The 13,965-nt window shown below is 45.3% G+C and overlaps 1 protein-coding gene across 1 annotated transcript; it reads right to left on the bottom strand.

The window, feature by feature from the left end:
- Positions 1-417: 417 nt before the first annotated feature.
- LOC123053674 (mitochondrial inner membrane protease atp23) lies at positions 418-13,525 on the bottom strand. The gene is made up of 5 exons (XM_044477193.1): positions 13,274-13,525; positions 13,053-13,168; positions 1,322-1,459; positions 1,124-1,207; positions 418-857 (listed from the first exon to the last, which is right to left on the bottom strand). The coding sequence occupies exons 1-5, from the start codon at positions 13,413-13,415 to the stop codon at positions 723-725; spliced, it is 615 nt and encodes a 204-aa protein (XP_044333128.1). The 5' UTR covers positions 13,416-13,525; the 3' UTR covers positions 418-722.
- Between the last annotated feature and the right edge of the window lie 440 nt (positions 13,526-13,965).

A 13,965-nucleotide genomic window follows, 5' to 3' on the forward strand; every position in this document is an offset into this window, starting at 1 on the left:
TCAATGACCCTTGCACGCGCTCGTGTCATCGGTCATGGTGTTTTGGGAAGATAGGTCCATGGGGATGGCCGTAGTATGCTTCGCATCAAAATGGCATGCAACAAGGACCCCCACAACGCACCATTGCACGCAGTAGCTCAGGCCCGATCGCTGACGCACTACACCAACACGTCCTCTTCTCACCAGGTCTGAGCAACCCAAGGCGTTGCCCGGACATCTAGGCACCAATTCCAGGCTGCCGAACACCCAACGCGCCAACACAACGCTTCCCTGCGCAGCCATGCCGCATCACCGCACGCCCTCGCATGCCCACACAGGGCACACAAGCCAACCGACGCCACATTGTCGGCATCCCTGTAGTTCTAAATGCATTTCCAAAGGGCTGAAATTTCAAAAAGGGAGAAAAAAGGGAACATCTTAAGCAATACTTAGCTGGTATAAAGAATTAATCATTCACAGCCACTCTTATTTAGAGCTCAGTCAGCTGTCCCTATATGCCATGTAAAACAATTGAATTACATGGAATAATCTGTTAGATTGTCTGGACTAATATCATGGCATTCAAAGTTTTGCTCCAGCACCAAATTTCCAGATTTTGTTGCAACGCTTTGCTAAGTACTGTACTTCATGGAGCCCGTCTGAAGAGAAACTAGACTGTCCCACAGGATACACTTCATAGAACCCGTCTGAAAGTTAACAAAACTGCCCTGGCAGCTTTCACTTCATAGAGCCTTATCAAACGGGCGTGGGTCGTTGTAGCACATATCCCACACCTTCTCAACTGCAGCTTCTGCAGCTTTTTCTGAACAGTGCGGGTTGTTCTTGACAGAAAGCAGTGCACGTCTTTTGACACATTCCTTCAGAAATGCAGAAAACGTCACAGCAGGCATAAACATTCGATTGGCAAAATAAAAATGAAAATAGGAAAATCACGCTCATTAGCTAACAAGTAAAGAACCACGGGGAAGCTGTAAACAATTTCAATAGTTACCAATAGTGATTCACTATATTTAACTATTCAAAGTTTGTAGCTTGCTAACAGAGAACCAATGCCATATGTGGTGTGAGCTCAATAACAGGACTACAAAAAGGCTGTTTTGCTTTTGCTAAAAAAAATACTTACTGGCTCATGCCCCTTTATCTTCAGGAAGCCTTTCATCAGTTCACGTTTGTAATGGCAATTGCCACTAAGATGATTAGCTCGAATCTAAGAATAAATAACACAATGTAAGCCAATTACAATAACTCACAACAGAACATAAGTTTCAGTGGCACAGTAACATGCCAATAACTTCCATTTATATGACAAGTATTTCACTACCTCAGAGCAAGCCTGGTGAGCGCAGTTTTTCCAGTCGATGTTCTTGACAACACAGTCATCATAAACATGTACTAACTCATGAATTATGACCTGAGTTATCTCATCTTGCCTTCGCATGTGATTACAGCAAACTTGTACCTGAACATAAATAACTGGAAAATATTAGAGCAGCTCTCTCATTAATAGTTCACTTGAAATAGAATCCACAAGGAAAAAGGCCAATCAAAGAATTTTGAGAAACTAATGTAATAGGTCAGGCAATTGCACTGGCTTATACTAGTTGCTAAAGAGCATCTCCAACAGCAGCCCTATAATAGAGCAGAAAAAAAGTGGTTGGAATAAAATTTGGGGCACCAAAAAGTTGTTTTTAGAGCACCAGAAAATGTTCATCTCCAACAGCTGCCCTCAAATTGGTGCCCTAAGATACATCATGTCGGTCTTTTTGTGGGTGTCCTATTTTAGGGCAGATGTTGGAGCAGCTTTTTTGGCACACAGTGATGTAAAACAGCCGTTTTTTTATCGTCCTGCATGGCCCCCCACTGCCCTAAAATTTTGTGGCAGCCACGGCTGCTGTATATTTGCAGCACTTGGTGTTGTATTTTAGGGCTGCCCAAAATTTTTTGGAGAAAATTTTACAAATAGGGCAGCAGCAATTCCTGTCAACATGCACCGATAACAAGAAAACAGGAACCAGCTCGGCCTACCCTTGCCGTAAATGTTGCTGACAGAGGTGCAAACGTGAATTTTACATACATTTCAGAGAAAAATTCCATTCACGTACATAAAACAGATGAACCTATCTTTTGAACACTTCAGTTCAAATATTTAACACCCAGGTAAAATTCACAACTTTGGTTGTCCTACCAAGTGAATGCTTTCAAGATTCATACAAGACAATTATCTCCTCACCCATATCTTGACAAGCCAATATTATCCTAGTTAATCTTTTGCTAAAACATGTCCCCAAACAACAAAAGCACTATAATTTACAAAAGTATACAGACCATAGTACACTCTGGTTTGCATGGAATTGTTATGATTTGTGACAACCCCAGACACTTCATGACTACAGTGGAGTCTGGAGTGAAGTCGCTTGTTCCAACAGGGCAAAGCACTGACACCGGAGCAGCTTCTGACATGGGCTACGGCAGAGGCCATGTCGACATTTAGAGTTCAGCAAGCACGAGGGAGGTTGTTCAGGTTAGATTATGTGTCTTGGATTTGCCGCCGTGTTCTCTCCTCTACCTCGGCATACCCTAACACCTCGTTCAAGAGTGGGTCTCGGGGTTGTGCTTGGCGTGTCTCCTGATTTAAATCCTGGGCTCCCTAAGTGGTCCCGAGGGAGAATCTATGGATCCGCATGGGAGGGGGAGGCAACTGACGGGTCAGGAGCTCTTAGCACTGATGGACGCGGTAGCTCGCGCAGATCGAGCATTGGAGAAGATCAGGCTCAAGCTGGCTTTGTGGATTCTGGACAGGATTACAGTGGAGCGAGGTCGCTTGTTCCAACAAGGCAAAGCACTGACAGCGGAGCAGATTCTAGCGCGGGCTGCGGAATAGGCCACCTCGACATTCAAAGTTCAGCAAGCACGATGGAGGCTGTTCAGATTAGATTAGGCGTCGTGGATTTGCCGTCGGGGACGATGGAGGGTGCATTTGGGTTCTAAGTCAATTCCTACAGAGGATAGTGCTGCAATCTATGATTTGTTGAGAACATCTCCAGGTGCTCGACATATTGCTGGTCATGTGGTTATGTTGGGATCATGTTTGCGGATTCGCCATTGTTGGTCCTTGATGACTTTGCCGGTTTCCAATTCAAGGGTTGCTGGCGCGGACGAGGAGAACGCTACCGTGAGGGTTTCCAGGGTTGGGGTCAGATGTGCGTTGGATCCGGCTGTCAGCGTCTGCGGTGGGGTTAGACCATTTTGGACAGTTGTGGGAGCCTTTTTTCCCCAATCACTCCTTCACCCCTGCCGAGACCGAGAGAAGTCACAGGTGGCAGTGTGGATCCAGCAAGATTTGTTTGTTGCGTTGTGATCGAGGATTGCTTTCCTTCTGGGATCTGGGACAAGAAATTCGGTGAGAATGTGAGTTCAGCTGCTCGCGATCATCTGGGACAAGGAATTCGGTGATAAGGTGAGTTTCAGCTGCTTGCGAACATCTTGGGTTGGGAGCGCCTTGATTTCCAGCTTCTGCTGCTTAGGGTTAGGATGGCTAAGGGGAACAGAGGTAGAGGAGGAAGGGAGAGGGGGGCACGCGTCCACAGCAGCCGCCTCCTCCTTTGCAGTTTGATTACCTGATGGTTCTTATCCTCAGTACCCACCTCCTGTGTTTCCGCAAGGCAATCAGTGGGTACCTCTTGGTCAGCCTCAACATCAGCAACAGCAGAGCTAGGAAGGGCAGCCCAAGGATGCTCATAAGGAGAACGCCGAAAAACCATCCCAGATGGCTGCAGGAAACCCCAATGGTGCTGGTACTAGCAGAGAGGTCGGAGAGGAGTTTACTGAGTATGCTCATGTGCTGTGTTTCAATTGTGATAACCCAAAACATCACAAAACCCATGTGTAAGAGACCTAAAATCTGTTTCATATGCAAATCAAGTGCACACCAGGTGGATAGCTAAGCTAGGTTTTAGCACATAGAAGTGCAGGAGATGGGTAACCTTGCAATCGGGTCTTTGAAGAATTGTGGAGTTGCATATACTAAGTCTGGTGAGATTTCTAAGGATGAACTTGCCAAAGAGTTCTCTGTAATATATAAAACCAATTGGCCTTGGCAGATTAGAGAGCTTGATCAGTGGTCCTTCTTAGTTAAGTTCACCCCTCATATTCAAGTTGAACAGGTGGCTGGCTATCCCTGTTTTGGGCTGTCAAAGGAAGACATGACTGTCAGAGTTGCAGTCTGGAAGGAAGAATTAGAAAATTTCGAGGAATTAACTGAAACTTGGATCCAGCTTAGAGGTTTATTATTGCCTAAATGGTGTGAATGATCCATCCTTGATCAAGTAGTGTCTGCTTTTGGTCTGCTGTTGGATGTAGATAGGCAGAAAATGTTCCATAGTTTATTTGTAATATCTCTATTAGTAAAGGAAATATTTACGTGGTCATCACTTCTAGCAGCCATTCTTGCGAAAAATATTTTGGAAATTGAGCATTGAATCAATTTAGAAATCAAACAATTAATGCAATTAATTAGGTCCATTTAAATAGGAATTGTTTTTGCAGTGAATCAATTTGAAAACCAAGTCATTAATGTAATTAATTAATTAGTAGACAGTTAATTATGCCTGCATATAATTAGAAGTAGGGATTTTTTTTCCTAATTAGATAGATAAATAATTGATTTGGTTGGCAGTTAATTAGGCATGCAGTGAATTAAGTCGGACGCTAATTATTTGTGTAATTAATTAAGTAAGCAAACAGTTAATTGCGTCGATTTTTTTTTAAAGCGCTCCTGGGCAATGACGGTCAACATGCTCTCAGCGACATGGCCGAGCACCGCGTGCCAACATGGACAACGGCCACCATTCACTCACGACATGGGCGACCAAGCGTTCACCAAGATGCATGACGAACATGCTCTACGGGATGTCGACACGCTGACGGTTGCCGAAACGTTCACGGATGATGACAACACGACACTACATTCGGCAGGTGGTTCATGCTAGAGTAGAAAGGAAGAGTTTTCCAGGAATAAGAAGGAAGAACTAAAGCGGACAAATGGTCCATGGTGTTGGAGAAGAAAAGAGAGTGTTCCAAAAATAAAGTGAAAAAAATAAAGGAGTATTTTAGGAAATAAGTAGGAACAAGAAATAAGCTGACGAGGAAGGAGGAAGAAGATGATGCGTCACTGACGAATGCACTGTTGACATGATGTTGGTTGACGAAGAGGCTAAGAGTAGAAGATATAGGGAAGGAGGAGTTAGAGAAGAACAAAAGTATCCCTTCTGGCAATGAATGTTGTGTGGGCTGGAGGTGGAGCTTATTGGAAACTAGGAATGTGTTTAGGTTGCCACTAGCCTTCCATGTCCATGTGCATTTGCAAAGTTGAATGGACCTTTGAGAATGGTCTATGTAGTTATTTGTTGTTTTGTGTCAATAATATTGACTTAGTTTAACCCGCTCTATTATATTGTAAATACGAACCATTTCATCCCTGTTGCAATGCACGACGTAGATGAGGTGGGCATCATCCGGTTTTAAAGGAGAGGGCTCCAGGGAGAAATATCCCGCTATGGCGGGAAACCGAGCGGGTTCGACGAGAAAAGGGAAGGGTGCGTGGTGGGATGGGTTTTTTGTGTTGGGCCCGCGTGTTGGAGATAACATGACGGATAGTCTGGACAACCAATTTTCTCCCCATATATGGTCTAGATTTAGGAGAGCCCGGATTGTCTAGACAGATGAATTTTGGGGATCCTACCGGATGCCCGTTTGATGTCCAAACACGCATGGACGTACGTCGGAGAAATAAGCTTTGGCCTTGAAGACACCTTAACTATTTGTTTGATTCATTTATATATGGATTATAGCCCGTAGCAACGCACGGGCGTTCTACTAGTGTGTTGTGTGACGTAGTTGATATGGACGCTAGCCATGTTCTTCTTGGGGGACCTTGGCAATTTGATGTGGATACTATACACAAGGGCAAGGAAAACTCTACTCTTTCATTTGGAACAAGAGAAAGATCATTATCTTACCAAACAAAACCGAAGGTAATACCTCTAAGGAGGAAGGGAAAACTACGTTAACTATCTCCCATACCTCTCATGAGTTTATGGAAGGCTTAAAGGAGGCAGATTTGTGTGTTGCACTTGTTGTAAAACGAGAAGAGCACCCGACTGTTGAAATTCCAGCAAAGGTACGTGGTTTATTGGCAGAATTTCAGAACATACTGGGAGAGCCACAAGGCTTGCCACTGATGAGAGGAATTCAACATAGAATTGACTTAATTCCGAGAGCAAGTCTTCCTAATCTTCCAGACTATCGAATGAGCCCAAAGGAGCATGATATATTGAAGGAGAAAGTGGAGGAATTGCTGCAAAAGGGGCACATTCGAGAAAGTATTAGCCCATGTGCTGTACCAGCCCTACTCGCGCCAAAGAAAGATGGATCTTGGTGCATGTGCACGGACAGTAGAGCCATTAACAAGATCACCGTACGGTATAGATTCCCGATTCCCCGTCTAGTTGATATGTTGGATCAGCTTAGTGGAGCAAGAGTGTTTACAAAGCTAGATTTAAGAAGCGGATATCATCAAATCCGTATCAGACCCGGGGATGAATGGAAAACCGCCTTCAAGACAAAGGAAGGGTTGTTTGAATGGCTAGTCATGCCATTTGGACTCTCAAATGCACCAAGTACCTTTATGTGCTTAATGAATCAAGTCCTCCGACCTTTCTTGTCCCACTTTGTTGTGGTCTATTTCGATGACATCTTGATCTATAGCAAGGATGAGGATGAACACTTTGATCACATTCAGAAGGTGCTAGAAGTACTAAGGGAAAATGAGCTCTACGTCAACTTGAAGAAATGTGTTTTCCTGCAAACACAACTTCCTTTCCTAGGATTCGTCATAACATGTGACGGTATTCGTGTTGATGATTCTAAGGTTGAAGCAATCCGAGAATGGCCAACTCCGAAGACCATTTCTGAGGTAAGAAGTTTTCATGGCCTTGCAACTTTCTATAGGCGATTTGTGAAGAATTTCAGCACTATCAAGGCACCAATTACCGAGTGTTTGAGGAAAGGAAAGTTCCAATGGACAGAAGCAGCTGAAGCTAGTTACAATGAGATTAAACAAAAACTATCACAAGCTCCTGTCTTGGTGCTACCTGATTTCAACAAGACTTTTGAGTTTGAGAGTGATGCAAGTGGAGTAGGCATTAGAGCTGTCCTATCTCAAGGAAGGAAGCCCATTGCTTTCTTTAGTGAAAAGTTAAGTGAAGCTAGACAGAAATGGAGTACCTATCAGCAAGAATTATATGCCGTTTTCAGAGCGTTGAAAACTTGGGAAGTCTATTTGCTGCCTAAAGAATTCATTGTTTATAGTGACAATCAATCCTTGAAGCATTTTAGAAATCAAAAGCATGTTGACCGCATGCTAGCGAGATGGGCAACATATCGTGCATAAATCTGGGACAACAAACCGAGTGGCCGATGCTTTGAGTCGTCATGCATGCCTCTTGACTTCTTTTGAAGCTGAACTTCCAGGCATGGATCAAATAAAGGAGTTGTATGAGGATGATGAAGACTTTGGCCATGTTTGGGTGAAGCACATCAGGTGCCAGCCATTAGGTGACGACTGGTGCAGGATGGCTATCTCTTCAAAAATGATCGTTTGTGCATCCCAAGGAGTTCTCTGCGTGACAAACTAATTAGAGAACTCCATTCAACTGATCTTAATGGCCATGTTGGACAGGACACGATTATCGCTGGCATATCCAATACTTTCAATGTTGCGGACTTGACTCTCTACCACCTAGAAGAAGTGCTCTATGACGATAACTCGAGGGTGAGTTCCAAACAACCAGGGGAGAATGATGAGGAACAATAGATGAGAGAAAAAGAAGAAAAACACATGCCAGATCTGTTTGGCTACTTCTAGAGTTCTAGATGCTTCCACTCCAGTGTAGTATTTCTTTTCTTTTCTTTTCTACCCTACCATCTTCTAGAGTCTTCTAGTTGTGAGTAGCTATGAGTAGAATGGTGGAACTTAAATAATGTTTTCTAGAGTATTCTAGCTATAAGTAGAAGTACGTGAAAGCTTCCCAAAGCCCTATAAATAGAGGTCCTCACCTCTACTTTGTACCCAGACTATGCACCCACTACCTATAATAGAACTTGTTGTTCTTATCTAAGATCTTGGAGTAGATCTTGTGCCCTAGGAGTTCTGGATTGAACTCTTGCTGCCCTATCGGCCTACTTTCGCCTCTAGAGCGATATCTAACGCAGCACGTTGAAGTTGTTCCTTCAACACTTGTGCTGTACACATTATAGCAGCAAGGTGGAGTTGCTCCTCCACAACCTTTGTGCTGCTTCATTAAGACTTGCTTCGCTGATTCTCTTGAGCACTACAAAGTTCGTCTTGTGGCTCGTGGCTTTCAGCGGGGGCATGGTCTTGATTACGATAAGACTTTTCCTCTAGTGGCCCATATGACCACTACTCGCACACTTCTTGCTGTGGCTTATGTTCATCATTGGTCTGTATCTCAGCTTGATGTTAAGAATACCTTTCTTAATAGTGAGTTGTGTGAGGAAGTTTACATGCAGTCACATCCTGAGTATTCTGTCCCTGATGGCATGGTCTGCCGTCTTCATCGCTCTCTATATGGCCCTAAGCAAGCCCCTCGTGCCCGGTTTAACCGTTTCGCCTCTGTGGTGATTGTTGTTGGGTTTTTTGGCGAGTGCTCATGATCTTGCAATGTTTGCCCACCTTTCTGCTCATGGTCTGACTCTTCTTCTTTTATATGTTGATGACATGATCAACACTGGTGACTACCCTGTTTACATTGCCTTTGTGAAGGCACATCATAGTGAGCAGTTTCTTATGTCTGGTCTTGGCCCTCTTCATTGTTTTCTTGGGATTGAGGTTTCTTCTACCTCTGATAGCTTCTTTGTTTCCCAAGATAAGTATATCTAGGATCTTCTTGCCCGTGTTGCTCTTACTGATATGCGCAATGTTAAGACTACCATGGAGCTCAATGTTCACCTACGTGCTTTAGATTGTGACCCCTTGTCTGGTCCGGCGTGTTATCGTCTTGTTGAGAGTCTTGTCTATCTAGTTGTCACTCGTCCAGATATCTCCTATCATGTCCATATTTTGAGTCAGTTTGTTTCTGCTCCCACTTCAGTTCATTATAGTCACGTTCTTCGTGTTCTATGATATCTTCATTGCACGACTTCTCCCCGTCCTTTCTTTCCCCGCTCCAGTTCATTACAGCTTCAGGCCCTATTCAAATGCTACGTGGGCTAGTGGTCCCTTTTGTTCACTTTGTACTTACTGTGTTTGGTGGTTCTCTCATTGCCAGGAAAACGAAGAAACATACTACAGTTTCCTATTCGAGTACAGAGGCCGAGTTGCAAGCTATGACTGTTTTGACGGCATAGGTGACTTGGTTACGATGGTTACTTAAGGAGTTTGGTGTTTCTGTTACTACACCTACTCCCCTCTTGTCAAAGGGTACATGTGCTATAAGTATTGTGTGTAACCCTATGAAGCATAAGCTCATCAAGCATATTGGTGTTTATGCTCCTTTTGTGAGCGTTGGTGTGCATGATCAGATCATTGCTCTTATTAGCTACAATGCATGGACACGGCAAAAGTTGTCGAATCCCCATGCTGACACGGCGGGACACGGGGACACGCTTGGACACGCAGGGATATGCGTATCCCACCGTATTTCCCGAATTAAGAATTAAAAGAAAGAAAGAAAAGGGAGGACACGGCTGGGACACGGAAGGGATACAAGCCAATGCTAGATCTGGAGCACCCTCCCGCCGCCCCGCTGCTGCTGCTGCGCCCTCACCGCCGTGCTGCTGATGTGCCCTCGCCGCCGCGCTGCTGCGCCCGTGACGCCGCCGCCGCTGCTGCTGCATGCCCCACTGCAGCGCTGGCCGCTGCTGCTGCTGCGGCAAGAGGAGCACGCTAGGAGGAGGGCGGTGGCGAGAGCTGCTGGCCTGCTGCCGGGTAGATGAGAGATCCATCGCTGGGAGGAGAGTGGCGGCTTGGTCAAAGCGTTAGGGCAGAGAGAGATAGAGTTTTGAGTTTTTGACGGTGCAGATTAATCTGTAGCATCCAGTTGCTCTTGAAATGGCACTAGCTGGGCCGGCCCAACTACTAATGGATCATCTTCTTTGTGGCCCAGTTACTGCTGAATGGGGCAATCTCTTTCTCGTTATTTTTTTGTCTTTAACTCTATATTACATGGCATATTTTTATTTATTTTTATATATACTTGCCGTGTCTCCGATGGGCTGTTTATGGAAAATGCCGTATCCCGTGTCCCCCCTTTGCGTGTCGCCGTGTCCGTGTCCCCATATCAGTGCTTTTTAGCTTATTAGAGTTACAGTTGGCAGATTTCTTTATGAAGGCCCAGACTAGAGCATAGCACAGCTTCTATCTCTCCAAACTTAGTGTTGTTGATCCACCCTGAGTTTGAGGGGGGTGTTAGAGTTGTATATATTTGTCATGTAATATCCCCATTGTATAAGGGGTTTCCTGCATATTTACCACATCCGTACATGTATATATATTAGCCCATGGCCACCTGGAAATACAGATTGCATATTTCCTAACAGCTCTGATTATTAGTAGGATGATCTCTGAACATTAGTCTGCTTCCATTAGAGGTAGATACATCTTAAAGAGTGTAGTGACAGCACATGAAATTGTTCATGTGTGTCCAATCTTCTAGTGATAAAGGGCTAGTGTTTATAAGGGTCTGTTTTGATAGTGTCCACACTGAGCTAGTGTTTATAAGGGTCTGTTTTGATAGTGTCCACACTGAATCGTGCCTGGCTTGGAGCCTCCCTGAACTGTGCCTGGACAGTGTTTGGTTGCTGTCCTGCAAAAGTTGTTGCTAGCCTGGCGTGGTTACCTGACATTTTGCTTAGCCTGGAATTTGACCCAGGCAGTCCGCTTAGCCTGGACCAGGCGCTCAAAAAAGGACGCCTGGGTAGCTGCCTGGGCACTGTTTCCCTGCCTCATTGAGCTTATGGGCGTTCAATCTCCATCAATCATGCTAGTAAATTATTTAAATATTTCACCAGGCCAGGCCACCAACGAAACACATGATGTCCAGGCAGCCACACCATGCACAAAAGCAAGGGAGTACCAGGCGGATGGCAGGCAGCCTCTTTTACCAGGCATGAAGCCCAGGCCAACAACCAAACATGCCCTAAAATTGACTATGAGAAGGCCTATGACAAGGATAACTTGGATTTTCGAGGTTTTGGTAGTAAGTGGATTAACTGGATTGACATGATTGCTCAAAATGGTACCATAGGAGGCAAGATTAATGGGGAGAGTGTTCTTTACCACTAGTAGAGGGCTTAGGCAAGGGCACCCTCTTTCTCCCTTGTTTAATCTCGTTGTGGATATTTTTGACGAAATGCTAGTTAAAGGTGGAAAGTAGGGCTCATTAGAGGTCTTTGTCCAAACTTTATTCCTGGGGGTGTAGCTTGTTTAGAATATGCTGATGATACTTTCCTATGAAATATTTAGGATTACCTTTACACTTTGAGAAGTTGAGGAGAGAGGATCTTCAACCTTTAGTGGATTTTATGTTAGCTAGAATAGCTGATGGAAAGGCAAGTTACGTTCTATGTTGGGCAAAGTGACTTTAATTAGGTCTTGTTTATTCAGTATTCCAAATTACATGCTTTCCTTCTTAAAATTCCCTAAGTGGGCTATAGCTTTAGTGAATTCTCAAATGGCCAAATGCATGTGGAGTAATAGTGAAGGAAATAAAAAAATCATCTTGCAAAGTGGCCATCTCTCTGCATAAGGAGTACGGGGGTTATGGGAGTGCCAAATATCCAAGGCCTTAACATGATCATGAGGAAGGAATATGGGGGTACGGGAGTGCCAAATATCCAAAAGGTATATTGCAAGGGAAGGAACATTGTGGAGAAAAGTTATAGATGCTAAGTATAATACTAGAAATCCTAATGAGCTCTGCTGCCATGACTCTCGCCCCTCTCGGTTCTGGAAAGGGGTTATGTGGGCCATGCAAGCTGTTAAATCTGGATACAAGTGGCATGTAGGTAATGGTAGATCAGTTCGTTTTGGGGAAGGCATTTGGTTTGGCAACTCTCCTCTGGCCACACAATTTTGGGATATCTATTGTGTGGTCAATGAGACAAATAAGACTGTTTGAGCTCTGGGATGGGATTCAGTTGAAGTGCACCTTTAGGAGGACCTTGACTGAAGATCTCATGGCCATGTGGATAGACTTAGAATCTGTTGTATTTGTAGAGCAGGAGGAAAGCTTAGTTTGGTAGTATGAGTCTAAAGGGGTATGTTCCTATAAATCCCTATATGCAATTGTGAACTTGAGAGGGGTCCAACCTGTCCTGTTACCGGCTGTCTAGCAACTTAAAGTCCCCCCTACGATTCAGGGGTTCTTGTTGCTCTTATCACCTGTGATAGCCTGAGGAGGAGCGGCATGACAAAACCTCTGGAATGTAGACATTGTAGTGAAATTGAGACATTGTAGTGAAATTGAGACATCTGTACATTGAATGTTTGAATGTATTGTTGCTAAATCCATTTAGAATGATGCTGAGCTTATCTTTGGTGTTAGCATTGCAGATTTTAGATCTTTAGCTGTTTCTTATGCTGTCCTGTGGGGACTTTTGAACTGCAGAAATGGCTTAGTTTTTTACCAAATGCACCTGGATCTCTGTGAAAAAACAGGTGTGGCATCTGACAGTAGGGTTTCTGGGGGACTGGGCAAAATCCCTCAAAGAACCATTTGGGGAAAAGGCTGTCTTTTTTCAGGGAATTGATGCTCAGGAAACTGAGCGTCAATCCTGGGCTGAAGCTGTTGTTAGTGTTGAGCATGGAGGGCGTGCTTCTCTGAGCCCCTGTAAGTGGAGTGCCAACATGAACCGGGGGCGAGGCTCCTTTTGATCGATTTTTTTTTATTAGATTGCCAACGTGAACCCCTGTAAGTGGAGCGCCAGCCATAAAGCACCGATAATGAGGGGAGAGGGAATGAAGAACAGCATACCCCGACGCCGCTTGCGTAGTTCCCGCTGGACGTGCAGATGGCCGCCCGGAAAAACGTCGGCCATACGGTGCACCCGGCTTTCTCGATCTGCTCCCTCAGGAACACCACCTTCGGATCTATCACCAATTGACAACGCGAGTCAGGAGATGGGAGTTCACAAGCACGTATAGAGGAAGAAAAGAAAGGGCGATGGGTGAGTAGAGGCGTAAGCAAGCGCGCACCTTTGAGAGCCAATTGGACGCCGGCGACGCACCTCTCCCACGGCATGGCATTGCGGGTCACGTGCGGACGAGAAGCGGGAGGCGCCTCCGCTATTGGGGTCTTCGGCGGGACGCTGCCGCCGTCGCCTGCGGCGGCCGCCATTGTTCTGTACCTCTAGCGGCAGCTGCGTCGTGGGTTCTGGAGGCCGAAAAGTGGAAGGGAGAATGGTCTTCAGGGGCTAGGGTAGTTAGGATCTCTGGGCCGGAAAGTGATTGGGCTCAGTTATCAGAAGACCACCACGGCCTGTGTTGGCCCTCCATCATTGATTGTTGCAGCAAATGAAATCGGATTTATTTTTTTATTGTGTGGGCTTCCCTCTAGTTAGGGTTTCGTTCCTCTCGCCGCCTCGGGCGCCTTGAGATATACCGTTCCTCCCGCCGGTGGTTTGAGCTGCGCATCCAGGGATCGGGTCAGCCTAGTCGCTGTCAAGGCCCGGGGCTGGTCTCTCACCGTCGGGGGCTGGGGTTTTTGCTGGTTCGAGAAGATCGTCCGCCTCCTGTGTCTGATCCAGATGGTTGGCCGGGGGAGTTCGTCGGCGGCTGACCGCAAGGGAAAAGGAAACTTGGAGGAGATGATGAAGGAGTTGGCCCTCAAGGAAGATGACCTCGATGATGTAATCTTTGAGGATGATGATGCACCAGCAGAGGAGGCG

This window comes from Triticum aestivum, chromosome 2D (assembly GCF_018294505.1).
Source record: "Triticum aestivum cultivar Chinese Spring chromosome 2D, IWGSC CS RefSeq v2.1, whole genome shotgun sequence".
NCBI classification, from domain to species: domain Eukaryota; kingdom Viridiplantae; phylum Streptophyta; class Magnoliopsida; order Poales; family Poaceae; genus Triticum; species Triticum aestivum.